Raw genomic sequence first — 19,494 nt, forward strand, 5'->3', positions numbered from 1 at the left:
ATAACTTTTTCTTTTAATATCTTTAACTTATTTTATTTTGCTATTCGAAAATTCCTTTTTTCCTTCTAGTCTGCACAGACCAATTAATTAATTGTAATTAAATTTCTTTCAAAATAATAAAAATAATATTTAAAAAAATAACATATATTTATAAATAGATAAATAATAAATAATTTAATTGTAAATTTATGTGTACATAATATTTTTAATTTGTTACACATTAATCTAATTTTAATTATGAGCACATTTAACCATTATTTTAGTAGTATAATGACTAATGATATTACATTAAAGATATGAGACTTAATATAATATATACATAACTAAAATTAAATAATCTATTTATATAAAATTAAACCCATTTGTTCTTGTATAGGTCCAATAAATAAATAGCCTAAGTATTTTCAGGCTCAGACTAGATATCTATGACTAGGACTAGAAGTGAGTCGAATTGAGTCGAGTTAGACCAAACTTAAGCCCGACTCATTAACAATTGAATCTATTTTTTAAGTTCAAGTTCGACTCACCAAAAATTCACAAACTGGCTCGAGCTCACGAGTTGACTCAAATAACAGAAATATAATCTATAGTTCTATATCAAAATATTATAATTTTAATATAACAAAATAAAAAAAATGCATCCATATATTTAACAAACTAAAACATTAAATCTTATACCTATCAGCTATCAAGTTTTGAATATTTATTTGACAATTTAAATTGGTAATGCAATCTCCACAAAGCTATAATATAGATTAAATGTAAAGTCTCCGTGGCCAGAATACTAATGATTAAAGATGGCTAAGAATTGACCTTCAAACAAAATAATGACACTTGGTAGATTTGGTTTTATAATTTTTTAATATTTTAAAGGATTAAGTGAGTGTATAATAATTACTAGGAAGTTACCTTATGGATGAAATTATCATTTGAGGTTATCTTATGTGTTGTTGGGTCTTGGACAAAAATATTATTGGACCATTATACAAAATAAAATAAAAAATTGCTCAAGTATAAGGTTCAATAATTTTTTTTGGCACGATTATAAAATAAAATTTATTTCTTCAATAATTTATTCCTTAATTTGTTTGTATTTCTCTAAAAAAGATAACTGTAAAAAATATTGTGATACCTTAAAAATTTTATTAAGGAAACAAAACTATTATTTTTTTTACGAGATATATTTGTAAGCTTTATTTTTTATATTTGTTTAAAAAATTACTGGATTGTGGGAGTGTTCATTTTTTTAATAATTATACAAAAAATAATAATGAATTAATGTAAATATATTAACATTTGTAAAATTAGGTATATTAATAAAATTTTAATAACTTAATTAACATATCAGAAAATTTAATAATTAAAAAGTATTTTCTTGCTATTTTAATATGTTGACAATATTATTTATAATATGTTTAATAATAGTGTTTTCGTAAATATTTTGTACCATTATATTTTTTTATTATCTTTTGTATAATATAAAAAGAAGTACATGTCAACATATAATTGTATAAAAGAGATTAAAAAACATAAATTTAAAAAGATCAAAATTTAAATTAAACAATTACAATTTTTTATTTTAAATTTAGGTTCAAATAATGAAATTTCTTTCTAGTTGTAAATTAATTATTCAGTAAATTTTTGTGATTTGATTGCAAAATTGATTCCGTGTAAAATTTACGGTAGAAGTTTTTTCAATGAAATTAACTATTTTATGAAAGACTAAAACTTCACTAAATAAAGGGTTATGCTATGTGTACATTAAAATTAGTCACTAAAATCAGCTACCAATATAAAATATATATTAAAATATAAATACACATCTATTATATCTATTATATACTACTAATTTTACAACCAAAATGTATCACACACAACTAGAAAATGGATTAATACAGACAGATTTACAGACGGATTTAGTCTTTATTACAGACGGATTTTTGATTACCGACGAAATTACCGACGGATTTTGTCCCTCTGTAAAAGCCCCGTCGAAAATTATTTACCGACGGATTTTTTTCCGTCGGAAAATTACAGACGGATTTTTAGCAGTTACCGACGAATTTTCCCTCTGTAAATTTTCTATCCATTTCCCAAAGGCGACGAACTTTTCGACGGATTTTCCGTCTGTAATTACAGACGGATTTTTCGACGGATTTTCCGTCTGTAATTACAGACGGATTTTTCGACAGATTTTCGGTCTGTAATTACAGACGGATTTTCCGACAGATTTTCCGTCTGTAATTTGAACTTTGAAAAATCATCTCGTTCTAATTACAGACAGAAAATCCGTCTATAAATCCGTCAGTAAGATAAAATAGAATTTTTTTTTTAGATTTTTCCATTGCAAAATGAATACTTTAGATTTGTTTTCTAAATTTACTCCATCAAACACTGTAAATTGAAAAAAGAAAGCCAAAACTCACATAAATAAACATAATATTCATTACATGATACCTATAAAATTGGATGTTATTTTTCAACATCATTGACTAATATCTCATTGTCTTAATAAAAAAATACCCAAAAAAATAAGATGACCATCCCAATGTTACATGAATGTCACAAATTACACTTAACACTTAAAGATAGAATAATCTAAAATATTAATAGATAACTAAGTTGCATTAGCAGCATCAAGCTCCACATTGAAAGTTAATCTTGACATCTCCTGACTGAAATAGAATTAAAATCCGAATTAGAATTGGAGTAAATCAATCTATGCCAAAGAATCAAAACATAGAAAAACAGAGAGAACAACAAAAGGAAACAGAGATCAGAACAAAAATAAAATAATTAAAGGGTTCTTCACAGAATGCGAAATGAAAAAGAACATTTGAAAGAACTCACCTAGGCTAAACAAATTCAAACCAGTAGGAAGCCTAGGCACAACAATAGCAGGATGATTCTGCACACACGCCAAAAAACCCTTAGACGGTTCAGCAAATACAACTCATCGTAAGATTCAACAACACTAGGGAAATTATAGTTAAGAGAAGGATCAAGTTAAGAGAAGCTCAGGTCATTTTTAAGCGAAATGCAAAATGTCTCCACTGAAAAATATAATCTGACCAGGATTCATGCCATAAGAGTTCATTGGATTCACATACCTGTAAACTACTTGTGCCGCAGCCTACAACTGTGATAGTCCCACCGGTAACAGCTGCACCTGCGAGGAAGTAGCTGGCACTAGAAGCATCGCCTTCAACAAAAGCATTCCCAGGAGACCTGGTAGGAAACTTCCAATTATAGTCACAATAATTTAATTCTGAAATCTTTACAACTCAATAATAGAAACTTACTTGTACTTTTGACCTCCGTGGACCAAGAACCTATCCCAGTTACCACTGTGCTCCACATGGACTCCAAATATTGACTGCTAATTGATCCAGACACACCTGCAAATAAGATGAATAAAAGCATTTGAAAAGGATCAAATAAACACCGGTTACAATATTTTTCTTCAGAGAAGTTATAATTAAAATACCATATCTATGTAAAGTTATCGAGAGTTTGTAAGTAACCTTAGAAAATTAAGCAATCCCATTTCGAAGGACAGTCCATGACTCAGTTCTCAATTTGACCGAAAAATTATAAAAGTGATGGATAAAGTTTGATAAGAAAAATCCTCATCCAACATTCCTCTCACTATTTAATTCAAGAACCAATCAATGGCTTGTAATTGTCATTCTAAAATAGAAGAAAGATCATTCAGTATGTTTTATCCAATGCATGTTTTATCCAATACCAGTATCCAATGCAAATATTAAGGACATAAGAAAATGACACTGAATCCCACACCTTTGCTTTTGGAGCGAGACGAGCCATGAGAGCTGCAGCAGCATTATCTGTAAAATACCAGCATTGTTTTCCTCTATGAAACTGATGGTTGAATTGATGACAAGCAAAGTGATAATACCAACAAAGTCTTGCCAATCAGGAGGCTTACCTGTAAAATAAGGCTTGTTGTGGCCAAAAATGGCGAGTCTTTCCTCAGCAGCCTTGCTGCTGAGACCTTCTCTACTACATCTCAGGTTCTCAAAAACCTCCTCAATAGGTATGTTCTCCTACATTCATTCATCAAAACAAAAAACAAAAAAAAACATCAATGAGGATAACAATTAGACCAAAAGAGACCCAATAAATGATAGTGATTCAGATCTATGTTACCAAATTCACAGTTTCTTTGAGAACAGCCTCTAACTCCACGGATTTGTCCCCCACGGATTTGTCCCCCCTCTCTAACTTAAACTACAAACTCTGACAAGCTTTATTTTCAATGTATGTTTCAAATTATTAAGTATCACTAGAAAGAGTTTTATCCAACTAATATCATTAACTAAAGTTTGTCTGGACAATTCATAGAAATAAAAAATAAAAAGAGAAAATTAATAGTTAAAAGAAGCAGAGATGAATGAAAGAGTTTGAAGTACCTTCCAACATCACCAGGCTTGACCAAACCAGAATTAACCCCAAAACATGGAACAGAAGCAGCAGTCTTAATCATTTTAGGAGCCTCTGTAAAAATAATAGGTGAACCTATCTCTAGCTTTGGACCCTTTGCTTGCAGTTCTATGTTATCTTCTGATGAGTCTTTTGATTCACACTTTAATTTTAGTTAGATACTTATATATCTTTATGAATAATAGTCAAAGATTTATTCATCCTTTAATCTTTTGTTTTATAAAAAAAATAAGGAGACGTATTATTAATCCTTCTCTACATGTATAAATTTTTAAATAATGAAAGATGAATTTATCATTTTTTTTTTCAAATATGGAAAAATAAATCTGTTTTCATATTTTTATTAAGAAACGATTGAGGGTTGACTTTAAATATAAGTGATGATATAAATAGCAGTGATAGCAAGTTTAGTTTGGGGAAAGCATAATAGATCAGAAGTGAATAGTAAAACCTTCTCACACAAGGCAACTTGGATGGTATTGGCATCTGAGGAGATGAGTGAGACAACTTGGTAAGTTGTTGAAGTACCAGCTGTCTGGCTATCAAAGAATCCAATTTCTTGTCTCAGCACTGATTTCAAATATTCCATTTTCATTCTTGAAGCCTGTCTCTCTGCAGTTCTTGCCCAACACATTCCTTCTGCAGTCGCATAAAGCAAAATAGATAGCTGGAATTATTATCTTTAACTTCCAAATTGAATTATGCTTTGCAAAATCAAGGTAACTGTGAATTCTGAATTATGCAGCTTACCTACAAAAGCTGAAAGTCCAACACCAATTGCAACTAATAAAAGCCTCAATGCATACTGAAATTAAAACATAAATAAATAATAAGGTGAAGTCAGGAAATATCAAAAGTTGTTGCCTAATCATATTCCTAAAAATCAAAATTTTCGGAATAAAGGATAAGAAAATTAAACTGTAGACTTTTTCGTATAAAATTTTAATACTATATCGTGATTTCTCTACAATATTTCATGCTATTGAACAAAGACATACAAATTATTTTATATCTGTCTTAAATTTATTTGTCCCAAAAACTTAAACTCATAGAAGAAAGCCTTATGCTGAAATTCTTTTTTTTTAGATCAATGAAGAGCTAATGAAAAAAAAAATTGTTTCTTGAATTTCTCACAAGAGAAATGTAAATTCTAAATTGAATAAATGCTAAGAGATTAACAAAAAGCAATTTCCTACAAAGATGAATATTACATTAGAATAGATGAAACATATCACATGAAAAATTAAATATATGTATGGCAAAAGAGAATAATTATATATAGATTATTTAAATCTAAATGAACAAGCTCTCACCTTGTTCACATCATGCATACCCAATTTGGAATTCTTATCTCCATAAGCATTGATGACATCACTAAGAATATACATCATAAGAGGGTTCTGCAATCCATCACCAATGCTTTCGATGGTTCCAAACAACATTAACAACTTGTCCACACCATCTGCATAACGAAACATGCTATTGTTTCCCATTATTGCTACCTTCACTTGATGCTCTCTTTGGAGAGAATGAAATGAAAGATATATCCCCTATTTTTTATTTTTTCCCCCCTAATAGAGATTTATTAAGCTACATATGTCACTAATGCACTAAAATATATACTTGAAAAAGACTTATATATGCTTGGTCAGATTCTTAGTTAAATAGATGAGTATGGACTAACAAATGGCTCTTGTTGTTATATTTTATTCAAAATTTAGTTATTTTATTTTAACTATAATCATTTTTGTGCCTATATACATAACAATTTAACTTTCTCATGAAAATGATTTAACAAGATATTAGAAATTTTTCGCCAATAAGTTTAGAATTTGATCTTATTACTTTATTCCTCTAAATGAAAGTTGATTTTTGTATAAGATAAAAAATGAATCTATACATCAATTATATAATTATCTTCTTTTGATCAATCCCAAAATCTGAGATCTCATAAAAATTCAATTTACCTGAGTCATGCATCTAGTTGCTAGAATGCGGATTAACTTGTTGAAGTAAGGATCATCACCCTGAAAAAGTGTTTGGATAAGAGAGAGAACACCTTAAAGATCAAATATATCAAATGCTTGAGCTAACAAAGCCAAAAAGCAATACAACTAGACATCATCATCATATATAAAAAGTGCAAACCGAAATGTCAATGAAAAAAAAATGGATAAGTAGAATAAAAAATATCAAGGAAAAGCCATTTACCACAGCATGGTCAAGAGAATCAGCCAATGCTTTTGAGGACGAGACATCCAAGTGCAGGCCAACTGCAGCAGCAGTACGTAGCAAAGGTTCAAGCATCTCTCTAGTTGGTGTTAGATGGCGCCTGAACAAAAACCAACAAACAATTAGAAGATAGCAATTAACCTTTCTTTTCATATGTAAAGTCGGTTAGCATTTCTAACCAACAGCCTCACATGCTTGTGAAAGTGATGATTCTCAATATCACATACCATGTTCTAGAGAAAGATACCAAAAGAATATTGAGATACCAAAACTTAATTTCAAAAAATCAGATCAGGAAACAACCTTAATAATGAGCATAGAGGAAAACTTTTAAGAATTTGTTCTGCAACCGAAACATTAGCAGCAAGCATAAACTCCTCCACCATTTGGTTGGCTTCCCGAATCTGGTTGATCAAAAACTTGATGAAACAGCCACAAAAATCACCAGAAAAATTAGAAAAGAAAGAACATAAAGATAATCTGAATTACTTATGTAAAGCCACTAGGCCCTCTAATGTTATCAATTATCACACACAAAAGAAAAAGTAATGCATAGTAGGGTATCAAAATTCACCAAAGATATAAGTCCTTTGATTTCAGCACCACCACCACCGATTTCGTGAGAGAGTAACGAGCAAAAGAAGCGTCGGCTGAAGAAAAATATAAAATACGAACGAATAGAAAAGTTAGGGTTTGCGATCTACCAGCTGCGCGAAGGGAATCTGACAAAGAAAGCGCTGATCTGGAACGAAAAGAAGCTCGGAATCCGACGGCGACGGATCTTCTACGGTGGCGGTGGAGGCTGTGTCTGTGTAGGGGCTGCGGTGGATGCGCCGCTGAGGGGCTACGAGGCTGTGGGGGTTGCGGGGAGCTGCGAGGGCTGATGCGGGGGCTGTGTGGCTGCAGCGGCGGCAGAGACTGCGGTGGCTGTGGGCGGCGGGGTGCAGGGCGAAGAGTTGGAGGATGAGCCTTCTACAGCGTTCGAAAACTAGGTATAGAGATTGAATGGATATTTCGGTGAATGGATTGCGGTGTGAATGGAGTGTGATAAAACTAGGTTTTCAATATTTTCGACGGATTTCATTTAAATTACAGACGGAAAATCTGTCTGTAATAATTTAATAAAATGTGTGTTTTGTCTATTTAATTACAGATGGAAAATCCGTCTGTAATCATTCCACAAAAAAAAAATTTATTTTTTTCGACGGAATTATCGACGGATTCTTTTTTTTGTCTGTAATTTATGTTAATTTATTTTTTTTGTTTTTCGACAAAAAATCCCTCTGAAATTCCCTCTGTATTTCCGTGGGATAAAATCCGTCGGAAATTTCCGTCTGTAATAACAAGTTTTCTAGTAGTGACATGTCACTTTCTTATTGCAATTAAAATAAATTTTTTCTTTTCAAAATTAAAGAATTCTTTGCTCCTCTCTCACCCTTTCTCTTTCTCTCTCATTCTTTCACTCACTCTATCTCTCTTATATATTATTATTAATTAATTATTAATTATAAATTTAACAATTAAAATATACAACATGACATTCTCTAATTACATTCAAATAAAATTAAAATTTTAAAATTGAATATAGCTATATTATATATTGTATTTATATATTACTAACTAATTTAATAACTAAAATGTGTCATATGACACTCTCTTATTAAAATTTAGAGAAAATATTTTCTTCTAAAATTACTAAACCTCTTTCTTATATTCTCTTATCTATCTCTCTTTTTTCTGTTTCTCTCTATCATTCGCACTCTATATATAATTTATATTTTATATTAATAATTTGTCAAATCAAAATATGCCGCCAAATATTCTTTTATTGTAATAAAATAAAATTTTTCTTTAGCGTCCAAAATTAACAATAAGTTTTTTAGTATTTTATATGAAAGAGTTTAATTTTCTAATAATAATTAATTTTAATATTCGTTATCTAAAATTTGAAAGAATTTAACTTGTATATTTTTATATTTGATTAGGTGTTAAGTTTGTTGTAAAAATAAAAATAATTAATTTTTATGCTTGTTATTTAAAAATAATATTTGTTACTCTATATATATAAAAATATAAGGAAAAGTCTAGGGGGCCATCAGTTTTATTGAATTTTGGCCAGCATGTAACCAACAGAAAAAGGTGAGCCATTGGATGAAATCTCACACCAATCTCACATCATCAAATTATCATTGATGACTAGTTGATGGCGTTAAATCACACAAATTGCTGGCCCCCTAGCATTGCTCAAAATATAATTAGATATTAGCATAAAAAAAATTATATCAATTCTAACTTTTAATCACAATATTAGTATTTTTTTAAATTATATACAATAAATATTTGAAAAAAAAAAGTAAAAACATAGATTAGAAAGATAAGTAGTAAAAATTTAAAGCTAAATAAAAAAATATGTATATAATAAAAATTTTTATTTAAATTATATTAGGTTGTTAATTTTTATTTTTTATAGAACAAAATGGTAGAGAAAAATAGAGAATGAGAAAAAAAGAGAGAGAAAGATAAAAAAGAAGAATGGGAGTAGGAGTTTGTAATTACAATAAAAGAATATTTGGTGGTACATTTTGATTTGTCAAATTTCTAATATAAAATATAAATGATATATAGAGTGCGAAGGAAAGAGAGAAATAGAAAAAAAAGAGATAGATAAGAGAACGTAAGAAGGAGATTTAGTAATTTTGGAGGAAAATATTTTCTTTAAATTTTAATAAGAGAGTAAGATATGACACATTTTATTTATTAAATTAGTTAGTAATATATAAATATAATATATAATATAGCTATATTCAATTTTAAAATTTTAATTTTGTTTGAATGTAATTAGAGAATGTCATGTTGTATATTTTGATTGTTAAATTTATAATTAGTAATTGATAATGATATATAAGATATAAAGTGAGTGAAGGAATGAGAGAGAAAGAAAAAGGAAGAGAAAAAAAGGAGAGAACTCTTTAATTTTAGAGAAAAAATTTTAATTTTAATTACAATGAAAAAGTGAGATATAACATATTTTAGTTGTAAAATCAGTAATATATAATAAATAATAAATATGTATTTATATTTTAATATATATTTTATACTGGTGACTAACTTTAATGTTTATAACATGTATTTTACAAATATTAATATATTTATATTAATTCGTTATTAATTTTTTGTATAATTATTAAAAAAACCCGACCACTCTCACAATCCAACCATTTTTTAAACAAATATAAAAAATAAAACTTACAAATATATCTCGCAAAAAAATACTAATTTTGTTCCCTTAATAAAATTTTTAGGGTATCATAATATTTTTTTACGGTTATTTTCTTTTAGAGAAATAAAAACAAATTAAGAAATAAATTATTAAAGAAATAAACTTTATTTTACAGTTGTGCCAAAAAATTATTAGACCTTATATTTGAGCAGTTTTAATTTTATTTTGTATAATGACTCAATAATATTTTTGTCCAAAATTCAACAACATCTAAAATAATCTCAAATGACAATTTTATCCACAAGATAACTTTTTAGTAATTATTACACACTATTAACCACCCTTCGAAATATTGAAAAGTTGTGAAACCAAATTCAACAGGTGTCATTATTTTATTTGAAGGTCAATTCTTGGTTATCTTTAGCCATTAATATTCTGGTCACGAGAGATTTACCTATATATAATCGAGCTAACTGACAAGCTACTGAGTTGAGCTTATCTAAACTCAAGTTCAACTCATTTATGAGCTCAACTCTAAGCTCAAGCTCGATTTACCGGCTTACGAGCTCAACTTATCAAACTATTAACGAGTCGAAATCGAACTGACTCATGAGTTAGCTTAATTCACTTTTAGCTCTATGTATGACGCACATAAAAAATTATTGTAGAGACAAATTAATTATAAACCAACCCGACCTGGGCCAAGGAACAAAACAGATCTTATTCTAACCCGACTTAGGGAGCAAGCCGAAAGCTCCTCACTATCGTGAATCATGCACATGCAAGAGGAGTAGCCTCCTACCGTATGAAACTATCCATGCACTAAAAGAGTAAAAGTTGATGAGTTTTCACTTTCTATAAATAATTTCCACTTTAATATGCAAAATTCACACATATATATTTTGTTATAAAATTACACCTTCTTTCTCTCCAAATTCAATGTCCCTTGACCAATGACCACCTAAACCCTTAACACATCCACAAGAAGGACAACACCACTTCCACTAGCATGATCACAACCACCAGCAACACTTTTACCCATTTTTTAAAATCTTTCCTTATTATGTAGCTAGAAAATGTAGTGCATTGTCAATACCCAATAACTATTACAGTTAGCTCGTTAGTTAATAACATTTGATCTATTACAAACACTACCCCAGCTCTACCATAAATAAAGAAGCGAAGCAGCAGTACATGTAATGTAAGTGATTGAATTGAATTGTGATGTGATTTCTCCACCTTGCGCGGATGTATGTGATGAAAGACACCCATCAACATGGATTCATTTTTCACTTAGAGGGTATGGCATCCCATTCAAACCTGTACATTACTTTCTGCTCTCAAGTCTAGCATCACTCTCCACCTTAAAATTTCCATGCTATCATCAATTTAATAAAAAGCTAAGATTTGATTTTGTTATATAATTTTAATATATAATATATGTGAAATAATTAGTAAAATAATTAATAATATTGTATTATATTTAAATTTTTATTTTAATTTATGTTATGTATGTAATGATAGTTAAATATGAGAAAAATATGTGTTTCGAAGCCATTTGGTGAGCTTAGCAATAAATCAAGTAAGCGATGACAAAAAAACGTTACAGAGAAAAAGAGAAAAGAAAAAAGAGCTTTCTAAAATACTACTAAAAATAGTGATGATTCAATTAAAACTAATTATAATTACAGTATCTATTAAGTTTATATAGAATTCTTGTCTAACTAACTATCTTGTTAGAATATTATTAGGATCAATTAGGATCAATTAGTATTATTTAGTACATCTAAATATTTATTATAGGAGATTACGTCCTTATTATTACGATTCTCTCAGTACCTATAAATATCCTTTCATATTGTATCATTCTAGACAACTTGAGTAGACAACTTGAACACACTCAATAATATATCATTCTTTCTCCAGTTTAGTCACTTGTTTCTAACATGGTATCAGAGCAATGGTATCCTCCTTGAAGAGGATAGGTTGTTTCCCTTGCGGTGAAATCACCGTACCTTTTGTATTTTTTTTTCTATGTCATTCTTCTTTCCCTTTTGTCACTCCTTTGATACTTTTTCACCTTACCGACTAGCCTATTTTTTCTGTCTTGTGTTTTTTTTCGAGTCGTATGATCAAACACAATTGTCATCCGCTGCTTACCTATTCTCATGAAAAAATCATATAGTTTTCGCTCTTTTTCGACAGTTCCGTATGCCTTCTCTCGTGGCAGTTCCGTCTGTCTTCTCTTGTGGCAGTTCCGTCTGCATTCTCTCGTGGCAGTTCTCTCTGCATTCTCTCGTGGCAGTTACATCTGCATTCTCTCGTGGCAGTCCCGTCAGCGTTTTCTTGTGACAGTTACGTCTGCCTTCTCTCGTGGCAGTTTCGTCTGTATTTTCTTGTGGCAGTTTCGTCTGCGTTTCTTTCTGGCAGTTCCATCTGCGCTTCCTTTAGACAAGCGGCAGTTCCGTCTGCGCTTCCTTCAGACAAGCGGCAGTTCCGTCTGCGCTTCCTTCAGACAAGCGGCAGTTCCGTCTGCGCTTCCTTCAGACAAGCGGCAGTTCCGTCTGTGCTTCCTTCAGACTAGCGGCAGTTCCGTCTGCGCTTCCTTCCGGCAGTTTCGTCTGCACCCGTTTTATCAATTTATGCAGTTTTTTTTTCTCTTTATTTCGTTGTTTTAAATAAGTTTCAAACTCAAGTTGTCACTTGAGTTTGAGGGGGGATGTTAGAATATTATTAGGATCAATTAGGATCAATTAGTATTATTTAGTACATCTAAATATTTATTATAGGAGATTACGTCCTTATTATTACGATTCTCTCAGTACCTATAAATATCCTTTCATATTGTATCATTCTAGACAACTTGAGTAGACAACTTGAACACACTCAATAATATATCATTCTTTCTCCAGTTTAGTCACTTGTTTCTAACATATCTATTGCCAACTCAATTAATTGCCTAACTAACATAGCATAAATAATACAGATTCTATAACTTAGCAAATGAATACTATAAACATAGTCCCTCAAGTTGGTGATGATGCATTCATGCCAACTTGCCACATAACCAAAGCAACCCAATAAAATTCACCATCCAAAGCTTTTTCTTCCAAATCTCATTGATCAAATGCACTACATTAGTCAAAGAAAGATTGACCAAAGTAATGTACTCATCAAACTCTATTGTATGGATTCTAGGAAGTAAAGAACTACTTGGGATCTTCTTCCTCTGGATCCCCTTGATTAGAAACACTGAATTTGAGCAAAGAAAAAAACAAAACCTACTTTGACAAACTTAGTGTTTTCATCAATCTCTGTTGTATGTGTTCAAAAGAAGAAGAAAGGAAGGACTAAAAACATCGCCCCTGCATAAGGGATTTATTGTTGCAGATGTCTAACAAACCAACTGGTTGAACCACTTGGAGAACAAAACTGGAGGGAGAGATTTTGTAAGAAATTTAGCATACTGCTCACGAGTAGAGACTTGCAGAAATTTCACCAAGCAAGATTGAACCCGTTCTCTTATTACATGACAATCAATCTCAATGTGTTTCGTTATCCTAAAATATAATGTACATGGTAGAACGACTGTCACAATACAAAGGAAAGGGCTTGGAAAGTGAAAAACCAAAATTTTTGAGAATGAAAAAAAACCATTGTGTTTCACAAACTGCTAGTGTAAGAGCCCGGTATTCAATCTCCAAAAAAGAACGAGCAACGGTGGGTTGTTTCTTACCCTTCCAGGAGACGAGTGAAGTGCTAAGATAAAAGCAATAACTAGAGATCGATCGGCGAGTATATATCTGGACATGAAGCCCAATCAACGTCCGAGTAGCCAAATAATGACAAATCAAAAGTGGTTGAAAAGAACAAACACGTGGCAGGTGAGGATTTGAGGTATTTAAGCATCCTCATTGCAGCTTGATGATGTGCTAGTGTTAGGCAATATAATCCAAGTACTGACCGAGTTTTCCAATGGTAAAGAAAATATTTGGTCTAGTACTAGTGAGATAGACCAATTTATCAACGAGTCTGCGATAAGCTGAGACATCCTCATAAGCTAGACCAGAGTCTTTTCCAAGGTTGATCGAATAGTCCATGGGAGTGGTAACCGGCTTGGCATTAGTCATTATATAATCTTTGAGAAGATCTAAGACATATTTTCTCTGATTAACAGCAATGCCCTTGTGGCTTTGAGCAATTTCAAAACCTTTGAAGTATTTAAGTTCTCCTATATTTTGATCTTGAAGGCATCATCCAGTTGTTGCTTGAAAAAATCAATTTCTCGCATACAATTTTCTGTCAAAATTAGATCATCAACGTAGACTAGAACCATAGTAACTTCAGCCTCGCAGAACTTAGTGAAGAGTGAGTAATCATGCTTGGATCGAGTGTAACCAAGCTGAATGAGCACAGCAGTGAGTCAGGCATTCCATTGTTTGCTCACTTGCTTGAGACCATAAAGTGACTTTTACAATTTGCAGATCAGACCAGCAGTGGGAACATCTAAACCTGGTGGCAGCTACATGTAAACATCCTCATCAAGCTCACCATGAAGGAAAGGTGGTGTTAACATCCAATTGGTAGAGGTACCATCGCTAGATTGCAGCCAAACACAAAAGAATACGCAGTGTCGCCATATTTGCCACAAGTCTCTATATATCAAAGAAATCAAATCTTGAAATTTGGGTATAACCCTTAGCAACGAGTTTAGATTTATGTCACTCAATACTCCCATCCGAGTTGTATTTGATTTTGAATACCCACTTGCACCTAATAACTTTCTTGCCAGCGGGTAGAATAGTGAGTTTCTATGTCTTATTCACGTCCAAGGCATGCAATTCGGTAGAGATGGCATCTCTCTAGCAAGCATGAGCAATTGCCTCATCATAGTGTGTCGGTTCAGTCATTGATGATACAACTAATGCAAATTCTTTGATATGCATGAGGCAAGTTGTCATATGAGATATAATGTGATATTGGATACCTTAAAGAAGAGCTAGAAGTAGCAGAAACATGAGAAGATTGCATACAATAGTAATCTCATAAATGTGGCAGCCGCCTCCGAAGTCTATTAGATCTTTGAAAGGGTTTATTGTGCTGAGTGTTTGTGTGAGAAAATGTGTGATTCAAAGGAGATAAGTGATTTTCTGGTATAATACTAGAAGATTGTGCCTGCGATTCTGATGAATTTAGTGACGTGCCAAGTGAGAAAAATATAGCTCATCATATTTGCAAGTGTTGAAATGAGGATGAAATGAGGTAAGGATTTGTGAAAGTGCAACAAGCTGAAAATTAGTGTCTTTTGAGAAAGGGAAAATATTTTCATAGAAAATAGCATTCCTAGATACACTCAATTGCTTGCTCTGTAAATCCAAAACAACAAAACATTTTCTTCCTGGTTTATAACCACGGAAAACTCCTTTCTTAGCGCATTTATCAAGCTTTTTTTTTATGCGCAATTAAAGTGGAAATATAGACCAAACAATCAAAGACTCTAATGTTTTGAAAATGTGGTAGAAAATTATGCACTTTTTCAAATGAATTTTTGTTGTGTAAAGCGGGTGTGGGCAGCCTATTGATAATGTGGACTGCATAGGATGCTGCAAAATCCCAATAACACAATAGAATTGAGGAACGAAAGAGCATAGCCCGAGTCACTTCCAAAAGATGTTGGTACTTCCTTTCCACAATTCCATTTTGTTGTGGAGTTTCTATGCATGAAGTTTGATGCAATATGTCTTTAGAAGCATAAAATTGAGTTAGCTGGAACCCTTTTCCGTTGTTGGATCTAATGCACTTAACTATTTTATTAAACTGAGTTTGAACCAATTGCATGAAGTTTTATATAAGTGCACTAGAGTCTGACTTTGCTTTCATGCATAAAATCCAAGTGAATCGACTATCACGATGGTGAGAAAATACTTATAGCCACTAACTGAGGGAACAACAATCGGTCTCTAAATATCCATATGCAACAAACCAAAATATGCATGTGTGTGTGAAGTGTTGTTTCGAATCGTTGTTGTTTAGCATAATGGCTTGAATCACAAGTTTCTTTAACTCGAACTTTATTCAAATGTTGAAAATTTATGTACAATTGTTGCATGCTTTCTAGCTTATCATAAGGAACATGTCCTAATCTATAATGTCATAACTTGGCTGAGGTATCCCCTATCACTGTTCTATGCATACTACATGAGTCTATATCTAAATCATGACTAGAGTCTAAATTTAGAGCTATATTATTCATGGCTAAAGTGCGTGTGTGGAGAAGCTGTTTAGATTCTATTGTATATAACCTGAGATTCTTACTAGTTGCTCCAATTATCTTCAAAGTAGTCTGATCCTATATCTTGCAACCAAGTTTATTAAAAATAAATTTACAATCTAGGAAATTAATAAGTTATGACACAGACATGAGATTATAGGAAAAATCTGGTATGTACAAGACATTAGTAATATATAATGTTGAAGAAAAAATGACTATTCCTGAGATGTATGATATGGCAACTTATTTATTTGGGAGTTTAACTCTGACTAATTTTATATTTTTATGGCATTGAAATGCATTGATGCAATATGTGACATGAGTCGTAGCCCCTGAATTGATGATCCATTGAGTACCACCTTTCGAGGAAATCATGCATGCTCTTTTACCTTGATCTGTAACTGCTTAGTTCACACTATGAATTGGTTGACTTTTTGCTTCATGTTGCTGCAACAGAGCCAACAGTGACTCCCTTTGCTCAGGAGTAAAGTTTGTACTTGGTCCCTCAACATTTTCTTTGTACAAGCTGACTGTATTGCTGTCTTCATCATTTTCAACAGCTGCGGTGATATTGTTGGTAATATTAGAATTAAATTGCTACTTCATATGTGATGGATAACCATGCTTATAACAAACATCCACTAAGTGACCAGTTTTACCACAATAAGAACATAGCTTGGATGAATTTTCTCTGCCTCTTCTGACATTGCCTCTGCCTATATTGCCTTTGCCTCGACCCCTTCCTCTTTGAGCCTGGCCATCGGCAAAATTGGCACGGTTCTCTTGTTGATCAAATGCACTAAACAGTGCTTTGGAATCCACAATATTCATGTTAAGTAGTTGTCTCTCTTGTTGTTGCAATTTAGCAAATAGATCTTCAATATTAGGCAAGGGATCCATAAGCATTATCTATGACTTGACGACGCTATATTGATCATTCAGTCTCCTGAGAAATCTTACAACATATGTATTCTGCCTATAGTTCCTGATTATTCTCAAACAAGAGCATTCGATAGCACACTAACAATTTGGAATAGGTCAAAAATTCTCCATTTCCTCCCAAACTGCCTTCAATTTCGTAAAATAAGAGATGACGTTTAGCTCTCCTTGCTTCATAGAAAGGAGTTCCATCTAATTCTGTAATTCGATACTTATCTCCTTGATGAAACCTCATCTTCAAATGTTGCCACAAATTAGATACAATACTAATCCACATGACACTTTGAGCAATTTCAACATTCAATGACAAATTCAACCAAGAAAGCACAAAGGTATTACACTTATCCCATGCATTAAAGTTAGGATCCCTTTGGTTTAGGGAAGTGAACCATCAATAAAACTGATTTTGTTCTTTCCTTTAATAGCTCTCCATATTGCTCTAGACCATGAATCATAGTTGTGATGATCTAACAAACTAGTAATTAGAGGAGTACATGAACTCTCTCCTGGATGATGGTAGAACTCATTTGAAGGATCTAGATTCGGATTCATAGGAACCTTCAACGCAGATGCTTGAATCACGTTGATTTGAGCTATCAATTGAGCCAATATTTTAAGATCTAATTCTCCAACTATTGCATTTGAACTCGCTCCACTTGATTAGCCATCAATTTTAGCAAGAATCAAATATTCCGTCGATTCGTTGAGCGAGAAATGAAAAACATAGCGAATGAAGCTTGATCTCTACACCATGACTCCACACTCACCACACCATTAGAAAAACCTGTGTTCCGAATTCATTTGGTGAGCTTAACAATGAATCAAGTAAGAGATGGTGAAGAACGTAACAGAAAGGGTGAGAGAAAGTGAAAAGAGAAAAAGAGCTTTCTAAAATAGTAATGGCTCAATTAAAACCAACTACAATTACATCATCTACTAAGCTTATGTACAATTCTTGTCTAACCAATTATCTACTACAAACTCAGCTAATTTCCTAACAAACATAGCATATAAATAATACAGTTTCTCTAACTTAGCAAATGAATACTGTTTGGCTTGAAGAAATAATAATTAATTGATGATGACCAAACATTAACTATTAGGTTAAAAGCTCAAGTGTGTGTATGATTAATTTGTTAATTATGGAGCTTTGCTACATGGACAAGAAAGAAATTTAGAGCCAAAGCACAAATAAATGGCTCATATCCTTAAAGATATTTGAAACGATTAATCTCTACATACAAGTGATTTTGCTATACAAGTCTTACAAGTTCTCTAATTGATATTATGCTCAAACGCGCTTGTTATACACATATGTTTCACGCGCCTCTAACAGATTTAGATTTTTAATATTTGAAAGGATTTCGTTTACTTTTTCGAATTTCTTGCCTTCTCTTTCTCCCTTTTCATTTACGTGCTTTTCTCTCTCTGTTCTCTTTTTTCGTTATTCTCGATTTCCATTCTTTTTTTACATCAAGCTTTGAAATCGTTTCTAAAGATAATAGATAATTCAACTTCAGATTGTCAGATGAACCAGTGCGTGAACTTTTCCTGTGAAATTTGCTGTTAATTCTTCCTTGTTTAAATTGAATCTAATGTACTAGTTCTGATTAGAATTAATATAATCTTGTCCATTTTATATCAGACGTTCGGGTGTAGATTAGGAATATTTGGGTGTATTTTTATAAAAGTTTGGGTGTATTTACAGTTTATGACTTTTCATCTGACGGAGGGTGAATTGTCTTATTCTTTTAGTTGAATTGTTTTAGTTTCTGTTTAGTTATGATTCATGAATCTGGTTTTTGTTATTTTTTATGATGGTTTTATAGTTGTATTTACATTCTATAGTTTATGCTTGTTTTAATATGGTGTATTTTGGGTGTATTTTGCAGCCCTTGCTGACTTTGGTGGCTAATTTTAGTGTACACGTAACATAACTCATTTCTGTATCTGCAGCAAATTTGGGTGTAAAAACTAAGATATTTGGGTGTAATACGAAGATATTTAGGTGTAAAGCGAAGATACTTAGGTGTATTTTTATTATGATGAGTTCTGCATAATTCAGAACTCTTCCTCTTCTTCCTCCTCATCTTCTGCTGCTTTTTCTTCTTCATCTTCTTATTTCATATTCTCATATTTTTTTTGGGACGAAAAAATCAAACAAAGAAAAAAATACATAATGTTGCAAAATAAAAAATACATGATTTTGTTTTAATATGGTGTATTTTGGGTGTATTTTGCAGCCCTTCTGTGGTGTATTTTGGGTGTATTTTGCAGCCCTTGCTGACTTTGGTGGCTGATTTTAGTGTACACGTAACATAACTCATTTCTGTATCTGGAGCAAATTTGGGTGTAAAAACGAAGATAT

At 31.8% G+C, this 19,494-nt stretch overlaps 1 protein-coding gene across 14 annotated transcripts; it reads right to left on the reverse strand.

Moving 5' to 3' along the window:
* Window positions 1-2,401: 2,401 nt before the first annotated feature.
* On the reverse strand, window positions 2,402-7,811 carry LOC112715385 (ABC transporter B family member 17). Of its 14 annotated transcripts, none has more exons than XM_072204706.1 (14): window positions 7,271-7,811; window positions 7,000-7,115; window positions 6,676-6,796; window positions 6,432-6,491; window positions 5,778-5,926; window positions 5,215-5,269; window positions 4,916-5,103; window positions 3,950-4,067; window positions 3,802-3,848; window positions 3,525-3,690; window positions 3,303-3,398; window positions 3,111-3,228; window positions 2,851-2,908; window positions 2,402-2,675 (listed from the first exon to the last, which is right to left on the reverse strand). In XM_072204706.1, the coding sequence occupies exons 4-10, from the start codon at window positions 6,442-6,444 to the stop codon at window positions 3,658-3,660; spliced, it is 603 nt and encodes a 200-aa protein (XP_072060807.1). In that variant the 5' UTR covers window positions 6,445-6,491; window positions 6,676-6,796; window positions 7,000-7,115; window positions 7,271-7,811; the 3' UTR covers window positions 2,402-2,675; window positions 2,851-2,908; window positions 3,111-3,228; window positions 3,303-3,398; window positions 3,525-3,657. The 14 variants fall into 14 exon arrangements, with proteins under 14 accessions (XP_072060807.1, XP_072060810.1, XP_072060806.1 ...); XM_072204709.1 differs by lacking the exon at window positions 3,525-3,690 and adding an exon at window positions 4,171-4,450 and having other exon boundaries at window positions 7,271-7,782; XM_072204705.1 differs by having other exon boundaries at window positions 5,778-5,943; window positions 7,401-7,751.
* Window positions 7,812-19,494: the final 11,683 nt, after the last annotated feature.

The sequence above is a fragment of the Arachis hypogaea genome, chromosome 10 (genome assembly GCF_003086295.3).
Source record: "Arachis hypogaea cultivar Tifrunner chromosome 10, arahy.Tifrunner.gnm2.J5K5, whole genome shotgun sequence".
Classification (NCBI taxonomy): Eukaryota; Viridiplantae; Streptophyta; class Magnoliopsida; order Fabales; family Fabaceae; genus Arachis; species Arachis hypogaea.

What these genes read in the sequence shown, in the direction of transcription:
- LOC112715385 (XM_072204696.1), bottom strand. Translation starts at nt 5,942, where the DNA reads ATGTTTCGTTATGCAGATGGTGTGGACAAGTTGTTAATGTTGTTTGGA. An exon ending in TGGACTTTCAGCTTTTGTAG is followed by an intron (nt 5,104 to 5,214) that starts GTAAGCTGCATA and finishes ATGCGACTGCAG; the next exon opens with AAGGAATGTGTTGGGCAAGA. An exon ending in CAACAAGCCTTATTTTACAG is followed by an intron (nt 3,849 to 3,949) that starts GTAAGCCTCCTG and finishes GGTATTTTACAG; the next exon opens with ATAATGCTGCTGCAGCTCTC.